At 37.3% G+C, this 27,059-nt stretch overlaps 4 protein-coding genes across 10 annotated transcripts; 2 read left to right on the forward strand and 2 right to left on the reverse strand.

Moving 5' to 3' along the window:
• Positions 1-104: 104 nt before the first annotated feature.
• anxa14 (annexin A14) lies at positions 105-7,015 on the forward strand. Of its 3 annotated transcripts, none has more exons than XM_044171154.1 (13): positions 105-186; positions 2,261-2,300; positions 2,797-2,893; positions 3,074-3,162; positions 3,825-3,938; positions 4,092-4,182; positions 4,311-4,390; positions 4,657-4,695; positions 4,930-5,020; positions 5,140-5,235; positions 5,325-5,380; positions 6,438-6,545; positions 6,746-7,015. In XM_044171154.1, exons 2-13 carry the CDS (start codon positions 2,274-2,276, stop codon positions 6,803-6,805), a joined length of 948 nt encoding a protein of 315 aa, XP_044027089.1. In that variant the 5' UTR covers positions 105-186; positions 2,261-2,273; the 3' UTR covers positions 6,806-7,015. The 3 variants fall into 3 exon arrangements, with proteins under 3 accessions (XP_044027089.1, XP_044027088.1, XP_044027087.1); XM_044171153.1 differs by lacking the exon at positions 105-186 and adding an exon at positions 377-487; XM_044171152.1 differs by lacking the exon at positions 105-186 and adding an exon at positions 1,784-1,900.
• On the reverse strand, positions 6,667-9,184 carry LOC122864091 (integumentary mucin C.1-like). Of its 2 annotated transcripts, XM_044171156.1 has the most exons (3): positions 8,774-9,184; positions 7,988-8,328; positions 6,667-7,855 (listed from the first exon to the last, which is right to left on the reverse strand). In XM_044171156.1, exons 1-3 carry the CDS (start codon positions 8,825-8,827, stop codon positions 7,597-7,599), a joined length of 654 nt encoding a protein of 217 aa, XP_044027091.1. In that variant the 5' UTR covers positions 8,828-9,184; the 3' UTR covers positions 6,667-7,596. The 2 variants fall into 2 exon arrangements, with proteins under 2 accessions (XP_044027091.1, XP_044027090.1); XM_044171155.1 differs by having other exon boundaries at positions 6,667-8,328; positions 8,774-9,016.
• Positions 9,185-14,644: 5,460 nt separating this feature from the next.
• On the reverse strand, positions 14,645-22,648 carry LOC122863825 (probable serine/threonine-protein kinase DDB_G0269628). Its single transcript, XM_044170599.1, has 3 exons — positions 22,518-22,648; positions 20,538-20,576; positions 14,645-15,278 (listed from the first exon to the last, which is right to left on the reverse strand). Exons 2-3 carry the CDS (start codon positions 20,568-20,570, stop codon positions 14,853-14,855), a joined length of 459 nt encoding a protein of 152 aa, XP_044026534.1. The 5' UTR covers positions 20,571-20,576; positions 22,518-22,648; the 3' UTR covers positions 14,645-14,852.
• Positions 21,857-26,376, forward strand: zgc:114119 (Mediator of RNA polymerase II transcription subunit 30-like). 4 transcript variants are annotated; one of them, XM_044170595.1, is made up of 6 exons: positions 21,857-22,049; positions 22,490-22,717; positions 23,952-24,110; positions 24,270-24,296; positions 24,409-24,498; positions 25,372-26,376. In XM_044170595.1, the coding sequence occupies exons 2-6, from the start codon at positions 22,502-22,504 to the stop codon at positions 25,465-25,467; spliced, it is 588 nt and encodes a 195-aa protein (XP_044026530.1). In that variant the 5' UTR covers positions 21,857-22,049; positions 22,490-22,501; the 3' UTR covers positions 25,468-26,376. The 4 variants fall into 4 exon arrangements, with proteins under 4 accessions (XP_044026530.1, XP_044026533.1, XP_044026532.1 ...); XM_044170597.1 differs by lacking the exon at positions 21,857-22,049 and adding an exon at positions 22,099-22,243; XM_044170596.1 differs by lacking the exon at positions 21,857-22,049 and adding an exon at positions 22,264-22,402.
• Positions 26,377-27,059: the final 683 nt, after the last annotated feature.

A 27,059-nucleotide genomic window follows, 5' to 3' on the forward strand; every position in this document is an offset into this window, starting at 1 on the left:
GCAAAATAACTTGCTGTAGATCAGCTTTGTTTGTAAAAACTGCACAGGTATCATACTCCCTTGTGCTCGACAGGTTTTTAAAAAAAAAAAAAAAAAAAAAAAAACGACTAGACACCATCTTGCGATGCACTAGCCGCGACACCAAATCGCTGGGAATGGTGCAATGGATCACATGACATCAGAGAAGTGAGTTTATAATAATTTATAAATAATTGGTAATAATTATGTCTAAAACGAATGTGGCCAGAGGCGTAAAGTCATGAGCATGAACGCGTTCATGTTTCTGGTGAACTGAACGTAATGTATCCGTTTGAAACTAATGAACGTGAGTGTCGTTAACTCCCGCGAGAGTTAATGAGGCACCATGTTTTACGGCAGCCGGCATGCCCGTGTTTTGGGTCACAGATTTTTGAAACGACACAGGGAGCTGAAGCATCCGACCAGGGAAATATCTGTGAGTGAATGATGATCACAAGAACAACAAAGGGTAAGATGAGCCAACAGCCGCAAAGTTCCTCCACCCAAGTCAAACTCACGGCATTTTGTAAAGGAAAAAAATGGAACGCGAACTAGTTCAGTTTTTGGTACTGTGAACTTAGTTCAAAAATCAAAATTGTGAGCTATGAACGTGAACTAGTTCATTTTACTGAACTTTGAACTAGCTCTTGTGAAGTATGAACTTGCACAACACTGTCCGGCGCCCTTGTTCGGACCACACCCATCTTCATTTTGCGTCTTGCGCGGTTGTGACGCTATCACGTTGACTAAATCTGTCACCTGGCACACACTCACACTCGCGGCTGGTAATCAAAGGGGTCACATCAATGTTCAGCTGCAAGCACACGTACAATTTCTTCAGAAAAATCTTTGGTTGAGTATATCTTAAGTTAATACTACCAAAAAGGCCAAAGAGCTTGCTGTAGATCAGCTTTGTTTATAACAACCACACAGGTCTCATATTTCTTTGTGCTCTGCAGGTGAACAGCAGGTAGAAGTTGAGCAGCACAGAGGATTGGACAGATTAAAACTATAAGAGGAATACATTTGTTCACCGGTCTCATCATGCTCAGGCAGCACTGTGTTTTCTGTTGGACCTATCATTTGATTTTGACTATGAGTTTGAAAGTGAATGTGATATGTCTGTCAGTGTGTGTGTGTCTCTCTCGTTTTCCCTTTCCTTTCTGCCCCGCTCTCTCGACTGGAGGAAAAGGGCGGATAAGAGTTTTGAAGTTTTAGATTGCTATCACTGGCAGACATAAATGCAGGTGCTGAGAAGGCCTTTTGTTAGCTCTCGTGACACAGTTCAGTTTTCAGGTGTTGGAGCCAAAAGACCATCCGGTTATACATGAGTACACCAGTCTTAGGAAGATCTGTTTTACCCTGAAACCAGAGTTACCCCCTAACTTACTTACAGAGATGACTGGTGGGTTTGTTTATCAGATATCTGCTACATCTTGGTGAAAAACTGTAAAATGGCAAAGGTATAACTTGAAAACATCAACAAATACCACACATTCTTCAATAGAGGGGATACACTGTGAAGCCTGACACAAAACAATTGTCATTGATGATTTATTTTTGGCAAACTCAACCACAAAATCTACAGCCTAAATGGTCAAGTAGCAAGAGGGGTCACCTGTAAACAAACTTGACTGTCTGGATTCCTCCTGTGCAAGGAATGTCAGTATTGTGGGTTGTCATATTAATTCTACAGACCAATAGTGTTGACAAAGCTGTGAAGACACTGAGCACCAATTGGTCAGCTGTATGATTGACAGTCAGAGTGAACTGCAGCAGGTGTGGCATAGTAAGGGTGGGACTGAGATACAGGGCTGATTAGAGGAGATTGTAAAAATACTCCTCCACATCTTCCCACAGCTGCCACAGCATTCTGTTACAGGTAGGAAAAAATAAGCATTCTTTAAAGATTTTGTAAGAAAATGTACTTGTGTTATTCTGTCAGGTGTTTGTTTTGGCATGTTGGGTGTCTTAGTCCCTCAGATAAACACTTGAAGTAATATAATGGTTTTGTTGAGATAACTACTAGTTTCATGAATAAACTGTCATCAAGTGATTCATTGAACAAAAATTCAAATTCAGAATGAGGTTAACGTTTCCCATTCCTACTATTTACATAACAAAATTGGGTGTAATTTTATGTTCATGCTGTGCCCACGTGCCTGTGTGGCTTAATGTAATTTACTGTATGTCTCTGAATGTGTATGGACCATTTATCTCTTCTTTACATTCTTTCTTGCAGTTAAAACAAAGTTATGGACCCTGAGTACTTCAAATCCTATGTAAGTAAACTTTTCTGCCTTGTCTTCCCTCTGCTATTGCATTATGACTCTGTTTACCAAGACACCACATTTGTAGGTAATATAATCTGCTGTCTTGTGTTCTCTGCATACCTTCTAACGTTATCTACAAAAGTCATTATGTACGTGATGCCTCCAGACATGTTGCAATGTGAACTTGTGTTTCCATTCAGATGTTAACTAGTCACAACAGGAGTATAGAATACTTGACATTCTTTAAATTCAAACACAATGAAAACTGACTCATATCTTTGCTCAACTTCCACCAATACCAAAGTATGTCTGCTAAATCTTGCTTCCTTTCTTGTTACACAGTCCACTTGTTCCCTGTCACTCAATTATCACATTTTTGATTAAAACAGACAGGATATGTGTCCAATGGCAGGATTTATGCCTAATCTTCCCGTCCTGGCAGTATTTGTTTGGTTTGTTTACATGTTTTTGTTTCTTTCTCTCACTCTCCCTATTTGTCAAATAGGAGATGTGTTGGGGTACCCTTGGAACGGTGCGACCCTTCTCCAATTTCCACCCTGACCGGGATGCCATGGAGATCCAGGCAGCACTAGAGAAGAAAGGTACCTCTGCTAGTAGATTAAAACTGGTTTGGAAAGCCAGATTGGTGTTGTTGACCAGCAGTGTTGGATAAAGCTGTACACAATCCTACTTTTCTTTTGCCTCTTAACATTCCTCGCCGCTTTGCTAAACTCTCAGTACTGTATCATAATTGAAATCCAAACATTGTGTACCTGGCTCAGATGCGGGGACTCTGGTGAGGATCCTAACCAATCGGAACAACGCCCAGAGACAAGTGATCGCAGAGACTTTTAAAGAAATCACTCAAAAGGTAAAGAAACATGACCAGAATATGTTTAAAATAGCACTTCTTACTGAATTTAACAGTTTACAAGATAAAAAAGGCTCTAAAAAGCATTTAGAAACAAAAACATGATATTCAGAATAACAGCTTCAAAGTTCAAATCCACAGCAGCCCCCCAATGAAAAATATTCCCTAAAATAATCCATGTTATGCAATACAACAGAATGTAGAGTTGCAATGATAATACTGTATGTCGCAAACAGGTATGTTTGCTCATCTTTAACTTCCATGTGTTTGCTGATCAAACATTATTTAAACTGGTCTTAAAGGGTTTGAACACACCTTTGTTTAGAGAGGGAGTAGCATACACAGTATACACTAAAATAATGACACAGGGTGAGTCAGAGAATTAATATGAACCTGTAGTGTTATATATATAAACTGCAAGGAGAAATCAACAAAAAAAAACATGACTTTTCTTTCCCTTGTATTACAAGTATTTTATTTAACACAAGGAGGTGATAGTATCTGGCAGACACAAACTTTCACACTGTCACTCTGTGACTCTGGGGCCTCTTGTTATATATATATCAAAATAACTATTTCTTGGGTTTGTTTCTGATCTGGTACATTGAGAGTCATATCTAAGATATGTGAAAACATCAGTGTTTATTCTGACTCTGCACCAGGACCTGGAAGCTGGAGTGAAGAAAGCTCTGGCTGGAGACCTGGAGATTCTACTGTTGGAACTGCTGATGCCTCCTCTGCAGTATGAGGCTCTTCGCCTGCAACAGGCCATGGCAGTGAGTGGGTGTTTGTGTGTTTGTATACAAATTTTGGGGGGCTTGTTGTGGGTGTTGTCATGTGTGTATGCGTGAATCCCTTGTGGGGAGGCGGGGATTTTACCTTGCCTGACAGGATGCACATACAGCATGTGTGTGCTTGTGTGTGTGCAGGGTTTAGGCACAGATGAGGAAACACTACTGGAGATCCTGTGCACGCGATCCGGAAAGCAGCTTCAAGGAATTAGTACTGCATACCAACATTGTAAGTCATATAACTTTCCTAGTCTTTCCCCAAAAATGTTTTGATTGATTGTTGTGGACATTTAAACCCCTAATCCATAATCTCTTGTCCTGATATTGGTCATATTGTTTGTTTGTCTCCCTGTTCAGTGTATAAGAAGGACCTGGAGAAGGAACTGAAAGGAGAAACCAGTGGAGACTTTGCTAAGCTTGTTGTGGCTTTGTTAAATGTAATTTGAGTATTTATTTCCTTTACCATCACCTTTAACCTCATAAGTGAACTGTTGGTGACAGTCAGTAAAGCTACAAAAGTGGGCATTGATCCCCCACCTTTCATATTATTAAAACAATTCATCTTGGATATGAAATAGCAGTGGGGCAACATCACAGTGGGGATGTAAAAATAGCGTTTCTGTGACAGGTTCTTCTGAAACACAATTTTCTTTGGCTTGAAATTGCAATTTAAAGTGTTTTCTCACTCCGCTCTCCCAAAAAGAAAGAAGACGTTGCTGGTGTGGTTCAGAGAGATATTGAGGTATTATTTTCCATGATACTTTAATACACAAATGTTGTAATCTAGGTGGGTGTGAGGAGCAGCATGCAGTACTATATTTTAATATGATAAAGCAGACACAAAGCACTACATTTTGACTATTATGGCAGTTACAAGGCGGATACAAGCAATTGAATGACGCATGTAGTGGTTGTAAGCCAGACATGTCTGAGATTTCACCCCTTTGACTGTGTTTTTTTGTTTTTATTCTTTCAGTCTCTCTCTGCGTCACTAAATGGGAAAAAAGCTGATGTAGGACCATGGATCGACATACTGACCTCTAGAGACTCAGACCATCTTAACAAAGGTGAGGCTGTAATATATTTTTCTTACATAGTCCTTGCGTATTTGCTTCTGTGTGTTAGAAAGTCTTCACTGTTTTAAATAGAGTATGTTCATTCCCCTGACCTTGTACATTATTGCCAGTGCTGATGGGACTGGAGCTGGAGACCGGACAGGTGGTGGATCAGACTGTGGAAAAGCAGTTTACAGGAGACATTCGACTGGGTTTGAAAGTTTTAGGTAAATATTGTTTGAGATGTGTGAGAGATTAGTATGCACTGTCCATGTTTATTAGTCACTGATATTTCTTCATATCTGTGTCGTGATAGTACAGTGCATTCAAAACCCTGATGTCTACCTCGCCAAAAGACTAACAACCATGAAGGTAAGATGCTGTCATCATCAATTGTTTCTTTTATTCTGATTATTTATGGTAATTAATGATAAGATTAAGATCAAACAATACTGTGACTGATTGACGGATGAAGTGATGAAGTCTCGACGGTCTAGACCTGCTCTTTAGGAAGTGCAATGAGATAACTTCTGTTATGAATTGGCACTATATAAATAAAATTGAATTGAATAAAATAAATTGAATTGAGGTGTTGTCAGTAAGACGGTGTAGTCCCTCATTCGTCCAGGAGTGTTCTATCGTAGAAAAGGTTTCAGTCGTATTAGTGTTGTCAGTAGTACTCAGTGAGTGCTTTTAATCAAGAATAGACACTGTTCAATCTTCCCACAGGCAGTTTAAAACCAGTATGTCTCATATGTTGCGATACCATGGTGATTATTAAAAGCGGCAATGTAAAGCCCCACTATGAGACACAAAGCACAGAGCATCTTTTGAGCAGGTCAACAAGGGGGATGGATTTTGCTCATTCTGCTAACAAACGGGATGGCATCCCACCTCATTCTCCCTCAAATTGCAAACTGGGTGTTGTACTCATTTTTCACAAGTTTTAATATATCTAATATACCACTTATCTGTAATTTAGGGAATGGTACTCAATGGTACCTAAATTGTTATTTACCTTATTTATGATATGCTTTTTTCTAAAATATATAAAAATATTAATAAAAATATTAATTAGTTTGTTATTGTTGCCCTGTATGTAATATGTATTATAATAGTTACTCTAAAGTTTGTTTCCAATCCCTTTTTAAAGTTTAAATGTCTGAAAAGCACTTTGAAACTGCTTTATGTATGGATTGTGCTATATAGATAAATGTGCCTTTGTCTTTTGCCTCTGCCTACCACAGAAAAGCAGAAATTTGCTTTTCTGTACAGATATGGAAAGATGAATGGTTAAACCAACTAACCCAATTGAAGGCAAACCTGTATGACATATAATGGACATTTTATACATGTAGGAAATCTTCTAGTGTCTAAGACTAGTGTTAAATACACAACAGTTCACACACAAAACTTTTCACTCTTCCAGACACCAATAGTGCAGGGGATTATGGTGTCTCACTGTGAGGAAGATCTGCTGTGTATCCGAGCTGCCTACCTTAAATTAACAGGCACTTCTCTCTACACTGCTTTACAGGTGGGTCACACACATAATACTGTGCTAAATACAACCCCTTGAAATACTTGCACAAGCGTATGTGTACTGACATGATAATGTGTTTTTTTTTCTTCCAAATTAAACAATTAAATCAGAGAGGTTAAAATGCAAATCATGTTTTTATTCTTTTAAGGGACCTATAGTCATTTTTACATGTAAACTTCATCTTTTTCCAACAGAAACAGTACAAAGGAGATCATCTACAGGCTCTGCTGGCCATCTGTCGATCTGAAGATTAAATTAAAGCTACAAATTTTGATTAGCTACATTTTTTATTTTTTTATATAGTTCTTTTTCCCCCCTGAAGTCTATGGTTGTGCAAAAATAACCTTTTATGTTCTATTGCTACTTTTCATATTTTATGAAATTTCATTTATTTTGCATATGCATGTTTTAATGACTTATACAAATACATGCAATGAAATATAAAAAACAAGTTGTGTTGGATACTTTATGAGTGCAGTTTGGTTATTTGTTTTTATTACTTAATATATCTGCCACAACACTTTCTTCCTGATGTGGTATATACATACAGTTTTTTTTTTTCCAAATTGTACTTACAGAGAATAATACCACCCTTTCACTTAACAATTTAATAGTAAATTTTATTACAATCTTGTTTGTCTTTTTTGTTAATGTTATAATTTTAGATTTAATGTTTATCTGAATAAATAGGGAGGGTGTATACATACAGTATAATAATCACAGTTCAAAAATGTATACTTAAGTCTTAACTAACTCTCTAACATGAAGCTCATGCAGCCTTTAGACTTTAAAACACTGAAATAGGGAGCTCTGAGTCAGCTCCGACAGTAGTAGTCATCACGTAATTTTCTCAATAATGAATTGCTGATGCCAGATATAGTTCAAATCCATTACATTACATGTTTACGTTAACCTGCAGATTTTGTTTACCTTAAGTTACTTCTTTGGAACGCATCTCCATTTAGTTCAACTCAGCCTTCTTTTACTCAGAAACAGTGAAACATTGAGGAACAAGCGTCTTTAGGCGAGTTTTACCAGTTACTGCTTAGGGGCAGAGCATGTAGAGCAACAATGGCACAACAGAAAACAGCAGAGAAGCTTTGACTTCTGAGCCTCCATTGTATGGGGTGGTTGTCATTGCAATTGATGTGGTGGTTGGAGTGGTGGTTGTACTCGTGGTGGCAGGGGTGGTCGTACCAATTTCAGTAATGGTTGAGGCGGCGGTTGTAGTGGTGGTTGTGGTGGTGGTTGGAGCGACAGTTTTAGACGTGGTTGGGGAGCTGGTTGTAGTCGTTGGCATAGACCTGGTGGTAGAAATGTTTGCAGAAACAGTTGGGGCAACGGTTGTAGTGGTGGTCGTAGACATGGTTTTGGTGGTGTTTGAAGCGACAGGTGTAGACGTGGTTGGGGAGTTGGTTGTAGTCGTTGCCATAGACCTGGTGGTAGAAATGTTTGCAGAAACAGTTGGGGCAATGGTTGTAGTGGTGGTCGTAGACATGGTTTTGGTGGTGTTTGAAGCGACAGGTGTAGACGTGGTTGGGGAGTTGGTTGTAGTCGTTGCCATAGACCTGGTGGTAGAAATGTTTGTAGAAACAGTTGGGGCAACGGTTGTAGTGGTGGTCGTAGACATGGTTGTGTTGGTGGTTGGAGCGACAGTTGTAGCGGTGGTAGTAGGGCTAGCCATAGAAGTGTTTGTACTAGTGGTCGAAGGCATGGTTATAGTAGTTATTCCACTAACAAAAACGGTGGTAGCATTGGAAGTAGGGTTTCCTTGAGCCTGAGAGTGGAAAAATCATTTAAATCAGTTATAGTGTGTATGTCAACAATAATTATGTTTCCGTAGTAACCATCCATCTATGAACATGATTTACCCGAGTCATTGCGTTAGAGACTGTTTGGTTTTTTCCTGTTTTCAAATTTACTGTTGCCTTGTCCAATAATTACAGTCAAATGATAATACATTAGCTCTTGTAATTTTGGAATGGATTACATTTCTGCTCTTTTGCTAACCTGTAATATATTCCATCAGCACTCAAAAAAAGTTTTGTTCCACAAATAAGTACGGTTTTAAATGATTTTTTCCCCAAATGCTAATAAAAGCCTAATTACTAACTAATAATTTGTGCAACAGTTACAATAAGCATTTTTCTATGACTATTACATTAGTATATTACCATTATACCATAATAAAAAAAGACATGAAAACCTTGTCAGACAATTACCTTTCCTAATAGCAGCAAAGCCATTATGCAAAATCCTAGAGCCAATATCTTCATAATGGAGAGCGAAGAGGAGGCAGAGATGCACCAGATATGTTACTGAAATTGTCCTGTTGCACAGACGGCAGGCTGCTGTGTTTTCTAGTGCTGTGAAAATTCTCTGTAATTTGATGTACTTCTACTTTCTTCAGCTGAGAGGAACCTTTTTCTTCTTGCTTTTATACAACAGTATCACATTTCAGGAGGGGTAGGTGTGAATTTATGACGTGTACAGTATAACCTGGCTCTGGATCCAGGAAGTTGGTGTGTGTGTGTGTGTGTGTGTGTGTGGTAGGCATCCTTCTCCTTTGCACAATTTCTTTGGCCATATCAGCTTGTACTTTGCATTAATTAAAGTACTCACCAGTAATAATAATAAAACTTTATTTATAGAGCACTTATCAAAACAAAGTGCTTCACAACAAGAGAAATAAAATACCGCAGTGAATGATGAAATATAAAGAAATAAAATACACAAAAGCAGTAAAATAAGCAGCCAGTTCAGGTAAGACCAGGATATGCTTTCCGATTAAAATGTGTTTTGAGACGAGACTTAAACAAAGACACTGACTCACACAACCTAATTTCTTCGGGCAAGTTGTTCCTCGGGGTCCTGATAGCAAAAGCTCTGCCCCCCTTTGTTTTCATCCTGTACTCAGGAACAGACAGGAGACCCCTTACCGAAGATCTCAAACTACGTGAAGGTTCATAAGGGATTACAAGGTCTAAAACAGGTGTGATGTGGTCGTACTTCTTGATCCTGGTTAATAGTCTAGCAGCTGAGTTTTGTACAGTCTGCAGTCGTGTCAAAGTTTTTTGATTAAGACAAGTGAACAGGCTGTTACAATAATCGAGGCGTGAGGAGATTAAAGCATGTACAACAGTTTCTGCATCACTAAGATTTAAAATAGATCGTATTTTTGCAATGTTTCTGAGGTGATAAAAACATGATTGGACAAGCTTAGTGATATGTGTCATGCTGACACTTTGTTCCTGTTACTAAAATGACTTAAAACAATCAAACACTCAAACTTCTTACATTTTTATGACACTGATCAGTTATAAGGAAGTATGAATTCTTATAATATCATAGCCATCCCCTTTAGCTAACCCCTCAATGACTGCTTATCTTCCTTGAACCCAAACTCAAATTCATATTTACTGTGCATTTTAGAACACCTGGCAACTTTAGGAAACATTTATTTAATATATTTTAATTATTATTATTATTATTATTATTACTATTATTATATTATTCTTTAAGGGGCTAACAATGATGGAAAAATATTCTCCTCCCTCTCTGTGATGTTGACACCTGGTTTAATTTTTAACCTATATAAATGTATACGACAGGCCGCTCACCAACTTCCCTGTAATGACCTAACTTCATGTAAATTATTTAGACATCAATGGGTGCAATGTCTAAAAGACTGAAGGAGATTAATCATAAAGAGAAAATTATTGTTGCTCCTGGTGGATAATTGACAAACTGATACAAACAGATTACAATATTATTTCCTCATGTGTTACACCTTGAGTCACAAGATAAAGGTGACAGGACTTTATTCACAGAAGTGTGTGTGGTTTTTGGTAGGAGACAATCTCCAAACTCTGCTACTGAAAGACTTGAATCAACAATTTCTGGCTGTTTGGTTTGCACCTGTTCTGATAGACAGTGACAATAAAGTATTTTCAAAACATCACACTGCATATTGTTTGTATTTTCACACATTACACAAATCAAGAATAGTAACCCGAGTTTGGCTCATTGGCTTCCTCACAACCTTTCACAACAACTGCACATGTTTCTGTGGACCTTTTGAAGATGCAGAGGGCAACAGTGCGTGGGTAGGTGTCATTTAAAAAAAAAAAAGATCAACATATCACCATGTTTTGGAAGTAACTTAGACAAGATCATTCAGTTATTTGTTGTTTGTTCTTTTATTACTTTTCTCTTTAATTCATTTAATTCCTTTGTTTTCATTGTTCAAAACATTTGCATGATTTTCCATTTCTCCACCACAGATAAGAATGTAAATACAAGGCTTCTATAAATCCAAATAAAGATGACCCAGTGTGCAGAGGCCGCAGGCTTTCTGAACTAAGGTTGTCAAAAGTATCAATACTTTGATACTTTTTAAATACCACGTGTTTAAAACATACAATCTCAGTACCGAAGCTATAAAAAACCACATCTACGCTCTTTAGACGGAGTTGGCACGCCCCCAGTTTGGAGAAGCAGAGGAGTACCAGCACGGAAGCTACACAATGCACTGCTGAGGACATGGGCAGCAACAAAACGTATTTTAGCCACCTAAAAACGGCCCACCTAAGAAAAAAAAATCCATATCAGTTTAAGTGTAGGCTATATTTAGAATATTTTCTCCGCCTTACCTTGCTGTCAGACAAGCTTTCCAATGGGAAAATCCTGACAAAAGAAATAATTTTCACTTTTTTCCCACCTGTTTCACAGATGAAAAAGAATATTTAAGGAACTTAGAAAGATGATCCTGGCAAAACCTTTTTTTCACCTGTCCTTAAAGGTGGGGTATACGATTCTGGAGAAATAACACGACAAATACCATGATATAGAGCAAACAACGACAGCAAGTAATGTAACTAACATTAGCTAGGTTGTGGGTTAGCAAACTGTCGCTACAGTTGCTGCTGCGAAGCTAACAGCCAGAGAGGATGGGACGGTTTCCCAGAGCAGCACAGCAGCTCCAGACAGCGATACTCACAACTCTCCTGCTACTACAGCTAACATCACAACAGCAGCAGATCTTGGCAAAATAGAAAGTAAGCTGACTGTCCCGTGGGCAAGTCATTGAACGTTGCCTGACATACAAATCATGGCTGGAATAGTGTTGTGTGGCTCGGAAACACTGGATTTTCAGCGCACAGACTGAACGGACAGCTAGTCGACCGTGAGGAAATATTCGGTGAATTTGACAAAAAGATGTATATTGGATTAGAATCTCATACCCCACCTTTAAGTCATTAACACATTAGAGAAAACAATTTAGATAAGACTCGGAAATGGATCACCATCATTTTTTTTCCTCACTTCCCTTCTGTGCTTCCGTACCCGACATCACAGATCATGTCTTAATTTGAAGCTTTTTTTTAAATCTCTTTGGTTTCAAAAATGTGCACTGTGCAAAACAAAAGAAAATGTTTTGACTTCTTATTTTCAAAACACATATTTAAAATATATTTAATGAAATAATATTCTTTTTATTTTCGATGGATAGATATTGTAAATACAAATATTACACAATACAGACATGTTTTTATTTGTAATATTTTCACCTCTGTTTATCTGATGTTTATTGGTTTTTGGACATACCAAGAAAAAACAAATACTTACACTAATGTACACTTGATTATGCTAATAAACACACACACACACAAACTCAAACACACACACACACACTGTGTGTGTATTAGTGTGACTGTCTACACATAAAAATATATTTTATGTGTAGACATTATTTATTCTTTAATTTATATTATAATTATACATGTGTAATATATATGATTAAATAAATATTCTCATATGGGACAATAAATAGGAATACAGAATGTACAAAGGGTAAATATGATTTAGAATATGCATCCCTCAAATACAGATCAGGTAGCAGTAATCTCTTAAAATGCATACAAACATGCTTAAACTCATGATACATAGGCGTTGATCGCTAATATAAGCTTTTAAAACAGTATTGTAGTTTAAGACTCACTCCATCTCTGAGCCTCAAGCGTGTGCTCATTGCCAAAGTGCTTGAAGAACAAATGATCCAAACAGCAGACAGACAGAGGTGAAGATGTGGCTCTGTCCATTCTTTGTAGTCACGGTGGCCATGCCGCCTGTGCCTGTCATTGTTGTGGGTCTGGTCGCCGTCATTGTGGTGCCCGTGTTAGCGGTGCTCTGGTTACTGACTGTGATGTTGTTGTTGTTGTTATTGGATGGCCAGGTTGTATTGGAAGTGTTATTGTATGCCATCGTTGTGGAACCTGATGATGGATTCTGGAAGGAAGAGGAGACAAACAGAAATTAATTATATTGTATTTGATGCTATGGAGCATAATATTGTATATCATATTGTAAAAAATACTCGACAAATGCATATTTCAATTTTGTCATTGATTTAAATGACAAAAATTAATAATGAAAAATACAAGGGCAGGATATTAAAAAAATGTTGACATTTCACTGTGACGAATAAGTCTCATGGCTTATTTGAGTGAATTTATCCATTTATTCACGATATAAAGCTTTTTGTGATAGAAATTCATTTTTATCATTTAACTCAAAAGAATCTATAAAATCAGACTGAGTTTCCTTCTTTTAGATTTAGATTTTTTTCACACTTTGTGTACATCTCCCTCTACAGCCAGTAAAGAAGATTTTTACCTGTGCATAGACAAATCCAAGCAGAGCCAGTGAAAGCAGCCCCAGGACAAGGTACTTCATGTTGGATGAGAGATGATTTCCTCTTGAAGACAAGACAAAACCTCACTGTTTTTATCAGCTATTCAGTGTTTCTCTTTTTCTTTTTAGAGTCTGGCCCAGGCATACACTTGTGTATCCTTGCCAAGAGTCTTAATTTTGTAAAATGTGTGTTTCCAGAGGCTGGCCTTTTATAAGGCATTTAGAATTTTCACCTGATATCTTTTTCCATTCAGGAAGCCTTCCCTCTGTCTCCACCCTAGCTATGGACCTCATATGCAAAACCTCCCACTAAGCCAATTGAAATCAATCCAGATATGGATACAGGAAAAATAGTACTGTATTTGTTCCTCCAACCACTTAGCTGCAGCTATTTTTATCCTTTTATGGCTGTGACTGACTGTAGAATTTAGTAAGAAATGTGCTAATTATTACTTAAAGATTAGTAACATCTTAAATGGCTTCACCTTGTTGAATGAAGTGTTATATAATTTCTCATTTAAATTGCATAGTGAGAGGGCCCTCACTGACTCACTTATTTTAACAATGGAAATACAGTTAACCTACAAACATGCAGCTGATATCAGAGCTGATATCTGTAATTGTGCATTGATTCATGCATCTGTTACTGCATTTAAACCACACCCTTCTCAAACAGCTAGTTTAGGCACATTTATCAAACTTAAATGTTAAAAATCACCATTTACCTTCAATGTAAAAAGGCTGCTTCCACCATAACCATTTCCCTTTTGGTTTACATTTGTTAGATATTTAACTGTATATATAATATATATTTCAACTTGAATTGGTTTTAAATTCCCCATTTATTCTTTCAAGAATATAAAGCAGCCTGACTACCTGAAAACTATATTTTCCCAAAAAGACCTGCCAATTTTGGGCCAGGTCCACTGTCATCTACATCATACCCAACCTTGCACTTACACTATTCAACCCATAGCGTAAGACATGCTCATTATATTCCACATACTGTAAAAGCCATCAGTTTGCATACAGATACACTGAAATACATTGCTGGCATGTCCTTTAAGCAGAGTCATGTCAGAAAAACAAAACATTAAAGGTGGTTCAAGACAAACAGCCTGAATTTGAATGTGATGTTGTTTATATTTTTAACATCAAAACCAAAATGCAAATGGGGTGGCAGTTTTAGTAGAAGTGAGGTTCTTGAAGGATTAATCCAGTTCACTGACAATTTCACTAGGAGGTTCCCACCATTTACCTCCCAGTTGCTAATATGTTTTATTCGACTCTAAATGTGTTTAGAGGCAAATGGCAATTCAACTACCATTCTATTTGCCAAAGCATCCGAGAAATAGCCTGTGTTTATGTTTGCTCATTGTGATTAAAATATACATCTGACGCATGGGATTATACATAATTTATTGAGATTGTGTGGAAGACTCTTGGTCAAAAATCGAAAAAAGCTCAGAGCAAACAAAGCACTTCATAGCATTAATATGACAGATGCGTGACAGTCACAGTAAGAGCCATTAAATAAGAAGCTCTGTCAAAAATCTAACGAGAAAAGGTGAATCTGGTGAATCTTTTTTTGGTTTTACACTCTCAACCCTATGCACCGTAGATCAGAACCGAGATCACAGGCACCAGTAGTTGACTGCAGGACCCGAACAAAGAGGCAGACCCTCCTTTTAACGTTGTAGCTGAAGTTGTGTGAGTGTTAGTCCCACTCCCAAGTGGTGATGTGGCTCCAGAGCTTTGAGTTGCTCCAGAGGACATTGTGGACTGCTGTGATGAAGTGATGTTAGCTGTGGAGTGCGAGGAGACAGCTGATGTGTTGGAGGCGGGAGGTGCTCTTGTGGTTACAGTACTGTGGTTGTTGGAGGTTACGTGAGTCGAGGTGTGGCCGGGCGGTGGTGTGGTTGCTGCTGTAGGTTTGGTGGTACCATTTGGCTCTGTGTTGTTGCTGGTCGGTGTTGCATTTGTTGCATTTGTTGCATTTGTTCCATTTGTACAGGAGGTACAAGCTGTTTCCACCTGTAAAAGAGAAAAACAGTTTGCATTGCACAAGAAATGTGCTAAGTCCAGTGTCACATTTTAGAATAAGAATCAGTAGCCAATGCAGTATTTGTAGTATCTATATTAAAGGATCAGTTCGCTATAATAGAACCATTCTAGTGCTATCTAGCTGCTAATATATGCAGCTCTGAACTTAGACGCACAAACGTGAAATTGATACCGACCTTCACATTTCTGTCTTGGAGAGAAAGAAAATATATTTCCCAAAATGTTAAACTATTCCAATAAAATACACGGTGCTATTGAATTTTTAAAAAGTATTTTAGTGGCATGAGCCCACAAATGAGGTTCTTCCATTGTATTGGAGGAGCGGCAGAAATCCCAGACATAGATCTATTTAAACGTGGTCAAATAAAACAAAAAAACCCCAAAAGAACTGTCTGCATGGCTAGATACCACAAGAAATAAACGAGAAAACATAACTTGGGTGAACCAACCCTTTAAGAAGCAAAAATGTAACAATATATATGGTATAAAAAACTAATAAAGGAATTCAAGAAACAGATGATACTACAAACATTAGAATATTATAATTACAGTAATAAGAAGATAGATCTGTACCACTTATCAACGGGTTAAATTCTATTACTTCTTCACTCCACACCAATTTATACTGTCATTATTTCCTGCGTGTATTATGTTGTCAGTCGATGCCACAGATAAAGCTGCAGTACAATGTGTCTCTCTGTCGGTGACAAACCATTTGGAGCCACATCACGCAAAGGTCAAGCACCTGCTGCTCCAGCGCAGTACATGAGGCATGAAGACATTAATCGCACTTTGCATATTGCTGCGGTTAGTAGAGGCCTGCAGTACATGTCTGCCTTCCACTAATTGTCCCGACTGCACATAGTATATCTGTCTCTTTGTTGTATTTCAATCTTTGTTGCTTTATTTTTCCTGATAGATCATATCTAGAATATCTAGAAAAAGGAGCATTGCTGTGGCTGACACCAAATAGCTCCCTTCAACAAAAGAATGGATTAGTGAGGTCTGACAAAGTAGGTCTAAAATATTCAGTTTCACAGAATTATAGCAGCGGAGGAGCTATAAACAAATGTCCTGGTCATAATTACGTACACGTGAGATTGTTGAAATTTAACATTACAAGTCTAGTAACACTCCTTTTTCAGAAGAAATTGTACAAAAGGTTAATTAGATCCACTGACTAACCCTCATAACAAGTGCAATTTGACATGCTTTTTAAAAATAAAGTTAGCAACTTACATGTAATGAGCCAATCTGTAAAGCAACAGCTACTAAATGGACCTTGTGGTGACCTCTGTTTCCAAGGTCATGAATTAACTTGTTTTTTTCATTCTCATTATTTTATTTATTATAAAGTGTACACGTTTTGCAAGAGAGATCTTTTGTTCTCAGTAAAAAAATAAATCCAAACAGAAAAATCTACCATCTTGTTGTACCAAAAAAACCCCACATTTTCTATTTACCTCCATTTGCCTAGCCTTTGAGATGCATTTAAATGTTTGATTTACCTCTGGCTAGTTTGACTGCAACCATACTTAAGCCAGAAAAACAAAAGGCAGCTTTGCTCTGTGTTCAAAATCCAGATGAATCAGCTGTCCCACCACTAATCAGAGAGGCTGGTCCATCACAGTCCTCTGAATATGGACACAAACTCAAGTCACTTGTCCCACTACATGGAATCCAAAGTGTCCCTTACCTCAATGTAGCACAGTGACATAAAGGTGAAACAGGCACAGAGGACAAGCATCCCTTTTTTCTCCATCTTGGTCTTCAGCAGTTTCTGTCGTACTTTATGGCTGTCCCCACCTTTTCTGTCTGTCCTTTTATACCTGCCAGCCCTCCATAACACTGATGCTGATAAATGTTAGTCGTCAGAGTGAGCTGAGCAGAAAAAAAAAACATGCAAGAGAGAGCTCTAAGAGAGAGCAGATAAGTGAAAAGTATCTGATTTGTAAATTAGAATTATGGAATGAGGAAAGGCTTAAGCTGTCTGTCAAAAGTAGATCATGTCTTTAAAGAGTTTCCCCTCGGGGATCAATAAAGTATTTCTGATTCTGATTTTCCAAAGCTTGGGCACGCTAATGAAATAATGTTATTGGGATTTGGACACCATGGACAGTCCCACATCATACAGTAGTGCCATATTACAGTTACATTTTATCCCAGTGTAATTATTTTCAAATTCATGTTAACATGGCTGAGTGTGCTGTGTACACCGTTACTTTTCACTATGCTTTTTATGTAACTCACATAAAACATTCCTTCTGTGTCACACAGTAAAAATAAACTCAAATTTCCAAGGCAACAACTGAAACTGATCTAATTACATTAGTTCATAACAAAAGAATAGTTAATATAATGTTATTGATTATGAGATTTTACAGTGTAGAGGAATCTGTTAAAAAGTAAACATGGAGCAAACTCTGAAAGCTGGTTTTCCTACATTCCACAACTATGCACACAGGTTAACTGATACCTCATCATGACTTGTGTTCAAAAGAAAAAACTTGGTCTGTTGGTGCAGCTGCAGTTGTTTCTTTTAACACTGATCATTTATATTTCTATGCTCTAACAATTTGTAATCCTTATTTTTGCCAAAGAAGGTTGGCATTTGTACAGTGAATTTTGATAAAAACAGAAACAAATCTGTTTACATTTTCTATTTAACTTTTCACTTTCGACCAAGCTCAGATAAACTCGAGGGGAGAAAAGTCAACTATGGAAAATTGACGTGATATGATAAGGTAATTCACCAAAAAATGGAATGGAACCACAGAAACCAATCACCAAAGATTTTCAGGGGTTCCTCTGATAACACAAGAATTCTATTTTGACATTTTTCCACCCCAATGAAGATTATTTTGATGAAAATTTGGGGAATAAGGCACGTTTGATTTCACCTTCCCTGTTGACTAGCAGCTGAAGGATCTGTTGGAATAACTTAAGCAAGCAGAAAGGAATGTGTCCCTGTGATGTTTAGTTTTTGATAGGGAGCTTGTACATATACGTGACGTAAAACTGGCATCTTATTACTTTCTAAGAAACAAAGCAACAATGTGACAGCCTTATTGTACTTCTGCATGAAATAACAATAATATTTTTGTGTGGTACTTTGTTTCAACTGCCTCTCAGTATTGTCATTACAAAAAATATTCAAATTTGGAAGAACAATGGATACAGGTGTTTCCAGTTTTAAGTTTAGAAGTGTTTCAAAAAAGAAATATGTACCAGGTTGCACCTTTGTTAAATCCAATTTATCTTCCCATATAACTTTACTTCCAAAAAGTAAACAGACAATCCCTCTCATTTAGATTTTATTAGGTCAAAGATGACAGAGTGAAGGGTGTGACAGAAAGGCTTCAAGTTATTTTATTCTCATTTGGACTCTGTGTGGCATATGTTATTTCAAGGTTAAAAGTGATATTGTAGTCCACAAATGCAACCCACAAATTCACTACTACTTAACATGTATATATACAGGTGATCAAAGGAAATGTGTATGGACTCAGATATACTGGGACCATTTTAGCAATTTAAGTAAATTCCAATTCAAAACAAAAACATTTAAAATACACTTTTCTCTGGTCATCACCACACAACCTCAAGGACAAAGAGGGAAACAAACTTGTTCCTGTATCAGATTGTTCTGGTAGCTATGAGATCACAGTCAAGCCTTTGTGATGCTTTATCAGCTACGTTATCACTGTGCTGCGTATTTCCTGCTATCAGGCATTTTAATGCGTCTTTCAGATAACCCAATGCCGCATATCATCACTGGACACTACTGCAACTACTGCGTATTTTATTTGCGACCCTATTGTGTTTTTTCCCCTACATTTTATCTGATTGCATCAAGTAATGTTTTATTGCTTAGTAGGTTAAAGGAAATCAGCCATAAAGATGAGAGAATGCAACTAGACGGAGATTGTCTTCTTGAAAAAAGAAGACAATCACATTCATATAAACTCAAAATTGCACTTTGGAGTACATTGCTAGAACAATGGATGGTGTATAAAAGAGACAAATGAAAGCTCAGAAAAACATAAACTGAATTTGCCATGCCAAATTCCTCATTAATGTTGCTGATTTTCATTCTGTGGTATAAGATTAAACTAGAATAAACAAGCCAAGCTGGCAGCTCTATGAGGCTGAGTGAGCTAACTGCTAACATCAGCATGCTAACACATTCACAGTACAACGCTAACATGCAGATGTTCAGCAGGTCTAATGTTTACCATATTCACCATCTTAGTTTAGCATGTTAGCATGTTAACAGTTGCTAACTAGCACTACACAAAGTATAGCTGAGGTTGATGGGAATGTCATTAGTGTTGCAGGTATTTGGTCATAAACCAAAGATTTGCACAAATTAAATGTTTGATCAGATGATGGCGTTGGTGTGGATCACCAAAATTATTACAATTCATTCTCTGGGGACCATGAATGTCTATAACAAACTGCATGGCAATTCATCCAGTAGTTGTTGTGACATCACTCACAACCACAAATGTCAACTTAATGGTAGTGCTTGAGGAAAAGCCAAGTCATCAGTGCAAGCTAATAGTTGTCGAGATATTTCAGTCTGGACCCAACTGGTGGACCAATAAAACTTTATCCACAATAAAAACTGCTCTTCTGGTGTTTTTTTCAAACAAGTAATTAAGGCAAAGAATGCAATCTGGACAGCAATACTGAAGTTACCTACCTAACTTACCTACCCTACCTAAGGTATCAGTAGAATTGTATGTATCTGTATCTGTTGAAAATCTATCAACACAAACTAAACTAAATACAATCCATAATAAAAGTCTATCTTTTTTGACATTAGGTTTAATGGAGAGGCTGTGCTGTGAACATTACCATCAAATGAAATAAAATATATATAAATATAACAAATGTATCTAACATGCTCTTTGACCATCCCTGCTCTTATCTTCATGTGTTCCTGTGACCTCTGTCTTTAATGGCTGCATGCAAACCAAATCTCCCTCAGGATACTAATAATGTTCAAGTTGAAGTTCTACAGTGAACGCACACAACAATTATGAAAATAGTGAAGTACACAGACAAAAGGACACAGCAGAATAAGAACATCACAATAGTTTAGAGTCAAAACAGGGTACAGAAGATTTGGTGACACAGAACAGGGAAAAGTAAAATAGTTCTGCTTTCAGCTTCACAATCAATTTTGCAAGATTATATTTTTTCTTTTCTTTTTTCTGTTCTTACCAGCTTCTTTGCACGCTGCTTAATTTGATCCATTCTGACCTTGGAGGAAATAGAAAACATATGCAAATAAAGATTTTTTTTCTTGGACACATAGAAATAATGTATTCCAAAACTTCATTACCTTTTAGTTTTATCAAATACTGATACCTATGTGTCAAATACTGATACCTATGTGTCATTTTACTTGTTAACATTTGTTACGGTCAACAAAGGGTCTGTTGAACTATAAATCACACCACATGAAAAACAAAATGTACTTCCTTAACTTACTAACTTCCTTTCTGGCCCACGAGTGCAACCTTTTGTCTTATGTAAACCAGAGATTAAGTCAGCCACACTGATTTAACAAATAAAGAAATCAGGTGAATGAATTTTCATTGGTCTGGCCGGGCTTCAAGGCAGACAAGTCACGTTCATTTGACCTTCATTTAACCACATAAAGTCTATTTTTATGGGCTATTACTACAGGCTTGATTTATGTCATTTATGCACTTTATTCTATGAAACAGTGGATTTAGGTCTATGTAAAGATACCTTGGTAGGTCCTGGTATAGCAGGTACAGCTCTTAAACAGTAATATTTGCAGAATGGAATATTTGTAGAACAGTTCTTCCAGTCTCACTAACTAATAGTAGCCACACTCAATGTTGCTTATTATTTCCCATGTTATTATTTCCCATGTCATCTCTAATAATATTCTATATATATTATACATTTTATATGCATATAATATACAGGTATATTATATGCTATGATATCTTTAATTATGTTGTAAGCAACAGTGGATTGTAACTTAAGTACCTATACATAATTACTGCACTTTTAAGGTAAGGTAATTGTACTTTGCATGAGTAGTTTCATTTTCTGCTACTTTAAACTTTTACTCCACTACATTTTTCTGACGGCTATAGTAACTAGTTACTTTGCAGATTAAGATTTTAACTGCCCAACACTACTGTAGTAGTTAAAAATAGCTCTACCTCGACTAGCTACAATATTAAAATTAAAAATTAATTATTAAAATGCTGCTTATATATTAATGCATTAGTAATGTTAATCCAATAATAAAATATGTAATAATAAAACACTGTCAGGGGGCATTCTTCTGAGTACTTTTAAGTGCATTTGCTGATAATACTTCTATACTTTTACTCGAGTAAAATTGTGAATGCATGACTTTTACTTGTAATATACACTGTGGTGGTTATAATTTTGCGTATGTAAAGGATCTAAATACTTCTGAATACTTTCAAGATTGGATGTAGTAAGGTTGGTGTTTGCAGCACATTTACTCAACAATTACTGTCTCCATCTAGTGGCGGGAAATGTGTCCTTCTCTGCCAGGAAGTGACGCAATGAAAACAATAACGTGCATAGCTTTCTGATAGAAATCAGTGGAAAGGCCTCATTATGTCTTATTTAAAATAATAAATAAGCAAACGTTATTTCTCGCAATTACTAGAGCAAATCGGAGATATCTGGACAGCTTTTAGCCAAAGCAAGTTAGTTTAGGTAAGCGGTTTTCGACACTCGCAGGCTAACGTTAGTGGCTAACTAGCTTGCCTCTGTATCAGTATTACGTTACATTAGATTGTTTAGGCTAGCTTGTTTAGCCACCAAGATTAGCTTTTGTCAGTCAGTAAAACGCTGTTTCTTTTGTATCTTTAGTTTAGTGCGTAACTTAGAAGAATCGAAGTTTTGACCTTGTAGGTTTTGCTATCAACAACACTTTGTGTATAATGTTAGTAACTCAGATAGTAACATTAACGTTACATCTTCAGGAAATGTTCGACTTTATGCAGTATTATCATTTTTAAACTTTTTCAGTTAACTACTCTAATGAAGTAACGTTAGTGTTAACGTTTGTGAGTAGCCCCATTTGTAACACCAGCACAAGTCAAACATGTTTAGGGGCTTTATGTACTTATCACAATCGCATCCCTTTCCCACAGATTTGTGTGGTGATGGCGGCCTCATTACCTCAGAAGCCAGGGATGCCCCCTCAGCAGCAGCCCCACCTGCCTCCCAGTGCTGCCTCAGCCCCAGGTCAGCAGGCCATGCCTCCTCAGGGAGCCCTGAGAGAGATCTCCCCAGTGTTCCTCTGTCGGATCGGACAGGAGACTGTCCAGGACATTGTCACTCGCACCATGGAGATCTTCCAGATCACACGAGCAACGCAGGTAATTTACCTAATCAGCCTGTGAGCTAGCTAAAGATAATGTTTTCAATGGACAAGGAATGTATGCGTGTCATCCCCCCATCTCTGTGTGAGATGCTGTTATGGTGTGAATGCCTAGTTTTGCAAATATCATCACAGACCTTCTCTTAATATGCAGGATCCACTGTTATATAGTGATTGAAGTCATACATTTGAGAAAAATCTCTTTATCTGTATTGGTCCAATACACAGAGTTACCAGTTTATTAGGTACATCTTTACAGTCAAATGCAGTCCAATATTTAGAATGACATCATGTTAGGCTGTAGTTAGTCTTGCTGTTGCACTATATTGAAAGATTTTGTAATATTTTGTCTAGAGCTGAGACTAATCCTTAATTTCATTATTGATATATCTAGAGATTATTATTTGACAAAGCAATCTCAGCTCAAGGTCCACTTGCTTGTTTTGGTGCTTTGGACCATATCGTGTGGTCCACATCAGCAGATTTAGTTGGTACGGTTTCTATAGAAATATAGAAGTTCAAACCTCTGATTCTGAGCACCTCTATGACTTCTCATTCATGTTGACTGTGAATTAAACCTCAAAAGTTAAAAGATTACCTTTTTGAACACTTAATTAATTAATTATTTAGTCAAGAAACATTTTGAAAATAAAGACAGCTGCAAGTTGCAAATTCTAGAGCCTACGGTGTCGTTATGCAGTTGCTTATTTTGTTTAAACAACAATTTAAAAAATACTGCTATCATAGAACACAATTTTAGTTTAACTACAAAATGTCTTAATTTGTTTTCTGAGAGATCTTGTAATAGCTACTGTGAGAAAACTTCACTTAGTCTACTACTTTTTAGCTTTCATTTTTTTTCAAACTTGAGTAAACATTTGTGTAAGTGTAATTTAAACTACGCTCTCTATGAAAATGAGAGTAGAGAGTGTTTTGGTAATTTTTTTCGCCAAAGAGTTTCACCTCTGGGATCAGTAAAGTATTTCTGATTCAGATTCTGATACGATCTGGGTTCCTCTGTCATCTGTCAGTCTGTATTTGTCCCATCCTCCTTTGTCGTAGCTGCTTGGCATGCTTGTCAGCATCTGTCAAAACAAGTGAAAACTGCCTTCATATTAATAATGTCTTCTGCCTAACAACTAGACTTGATATCTGCACATTACATTGCTATCTGAACCAAAAATGTAAACTACACTTAAACTGATGAAAGACGCTGTGTGTCTTTGATGCAGCTTCCTAATGGTGTGACCCAGAGCCAGGCGATGTACCAAGACCGCTTTGGGAAGCTCCAGGAACACCTACGGCAGCTCGCCCTGCTGTTCAGAAAGCTTCGGCTCCTGTACGAACGCTGTGTGGAGATGACCTCTGACCTGCAGGAGGGGCCAACGGAGGTCAGGAAGGAGCTCTAAATTTCTGCTTAGATATTAGTTTCATGTGTTTGTATTTTCAAATATTCCACTTTTTTAGGAAATAAATGATATATACTGCTTGAAACTCACATACTAGAACAACACTGAAAAGGACTTTTACTCTTTCTGTCCTTTGATCAGGGCTTGATTGAATGCATTTGCAGAATTGTGAGTGTATTATTTGCTTTTTGTTACACTCTGTCTTCTTTCAGTATCAAAACCCAATGCATTCATAGACAGGAGGGGGAAAAACTATTTTGTATGTCATTTGTGTCCCCAGCTTCTGCCATATGTTGGGGAGGAGCTGGTTACTGTCAAAGTGGAGCCCTGCAGTCCTGCTGTCAACCAGGAGAGAAAAGAGGTTCTAGAGGTGTGTTCCTGTTTTCTTTTTCTCACAAGTAATATTTAGCACATTACACATATTTAATGCATTGGAGTATTGTATGAAGTAGTGACAGTTACACCTCCCTATGCTGTTGTCAGATTGCAATACGACTGGCAGTTATCCTGCAGTAACCTATGCACTAATAATAAATAAAATACATTACAAAGTAATTACAAATGGTGGAATATGCTTTATATTGCCAGATATTTAAGTGATACTTGGCCTAGCAAACTATAAAGATCAACATTGCTGCAACATTTTAATCAACATCAATATACTGTTACTTGAGTGACACAATAGTACTACCTGGCAGCTTAGGCTGACATTTGTTTTTCGTTTTTTTGCTATTAAAAATGAAAGTCGGCTTCCCATTAGGCTTTGAAAGACACTTTGAAAACACAAAATATTTAGGTTTAAAAGTCCCCAGCAAATGCTCTAGGTGGCAGTGCTGACACAGGCCAAGGATACCCCTTGGCGTTATGGGTGAAATGCAGAAACCATGCATCATGCATCAGCTTAAGTAAATTTTCAATATCAGGATGTTGTTTTTGTAAACATCAGAGCCAATATTCCAGGTAGGTTTGGAAATTGCCACCAGGCAGCCAGTGGCAAAATAGTGGAAAATTTTGCCTGAGGCTGGTAAGCTTGTTTGTTTTATCGGCAACATTAGTAGTAAACCAGTTAAAAGTATCTTTTTTTTTTACTCTCAAAATCCTCCAGCAGGTATAGTCATAAATAAGCATCAGTTATTAATGAATGTTTATAGTAAATAAACTAGGTTCAAATACTAAAGCTATGGCTCATGTGCTTTAAGGACTTTTACTAATGGATGTCATGTGTTTTGTGGTTCACCTGCAGAAGGTACGTCAGAAGAATCAGGAGATGAAGGTTCTGATGGATCAGATGAGGAACCTGCTGTGGGATGTCAACGCCATGCTGACGCTCAGGAAATGATACTTCCACTAGATCCACTCGCTTTGTAAGAGATGCATTCCTCCACAGACATAAGGACAGCATAATGGCAAAGACTAGGGGAAATAAGGGAATTTCTGTTGGATTTTGAATATGGGACCATCCACTTCGGTACACCTCCTTTGTGTTGGCACTTCATCACTGAAAATCACAATTCACTCACAGTTCACCTACGAACTTCTGCTGTCTATTATGTATTATATTGAAGTTGTTGAGGGGGAAATTATAATGAGATAGGATTAAAGCTAAAAAAAAAGAAAAAGATAAGCTTGTGTCAACCTGATACACTCCAGCTCCAAAAATTGTTCTCTTTTTGTACAAGGCAGCTGACAACCCAGTTTTTGTTTGCCAAGTGCTCTACAACTGTTATTTTGTCACTCTGTGTTTATTCAAATAAGTTATTGACTCCTGTTTTCACGATGTTTAAATAATGAGTTGAAACCTGTAATGCCTCAGGTAAAAAAAACAAAACAAAAAAACAGGTTTTCTTAAAACACCGTATTAATGGTGTTTTGTCCCCAGGTGCTGACTCGACACCAGACAGGCTTAAATTCATTGCAGGTAATTCTAGAAAGCACAAAAGCTGATCTTACGACTGTGTTTACAAAAGGAACAATTGCCCTTATTATGCTCTGTCAGTTGTAAAAACACTATGGGTTCAGAATTCATATTAGCCCCTTGGCAGCCATGTATCTCAGGTGCTTTGTACATAAGTGTGTGTGTGCATGTGCTTAATGAGATTAGCTTCCTGAGTGCTAGACAACACACCTGTTTGCCCTGAGGGTGTTGCAACTTGCTTGCCTGTGAATTTATTTTTGTAAACTGTGAGACAAAAGGTAGGCCTACTGGGTCATTTCTGTTTTGTATAAAATAAACATTTTTTAATCAAAATTTCTGAACATATACTTTAAAGTCTTGCTTCTAAATACAGGATTGGCCAGCTTTGCAGACATTGCAGCAAGTGGTCCATTGTGTCAATTCCAACCCTGAGGGCCCATGTGGGAATGCATGATCTCCTTCACAATTGAGATGATATATAAGTACATCAAGGCATATCCACCAACACATAATGATGTGTATTCTGACCCTGACCCTTTGTATTCATCTTTCTTTACACACCAACATCTCATTAGTGTAGTGCTACACTACAACAAAGCATCAAAGACCATCCCAGAGTCACAAAAACATAGGACATGTGATTGAGCAGCACTTTTGATTGCTGTAATTGTATTTAGAATAATTTCACAGTTAATTCAATCTGCCCAAAAAGGATTCTCCATGAAATTGGTTGCTAGAAAAATAAAATACCAGGATTTCAACTGTGTAAGCAAGGGTACGCTACACGCCAAAAATTATCCGTGTACCCATCGGATAGGAAAATGTGCTTGTCTCAGTTTATATGAGCTGTATATGTTTACACAATATGAAATGGACTCAGAAATGGAAATAGAAGGTAGGAGTATGCTTAAAAACGATTTAGTCAATCAAACATTGAACACAAACATTTTAGTAACTTATATCAATTTTTTGAGCAAATTGCCACAAACTGACTTGTTCCTCGTGACCATTTATTT

This window comes from Siniperca chuatsi, linkage group LG17, assembly GCF_020085105.1.
Source record: "Siniperca chuatsi isolate FFG_IHB_CAS linkage group LG17, ASM2008510v1, whole genome shotgun sequence".
Classification (NCBI taxonomy): domain Eukaryota; kingdom Metazoa; phylum Chordata; class Actinopteri; order Centrarchiformes; family Sinipercidae; genus Siniperca; species Siniperca chuatsi.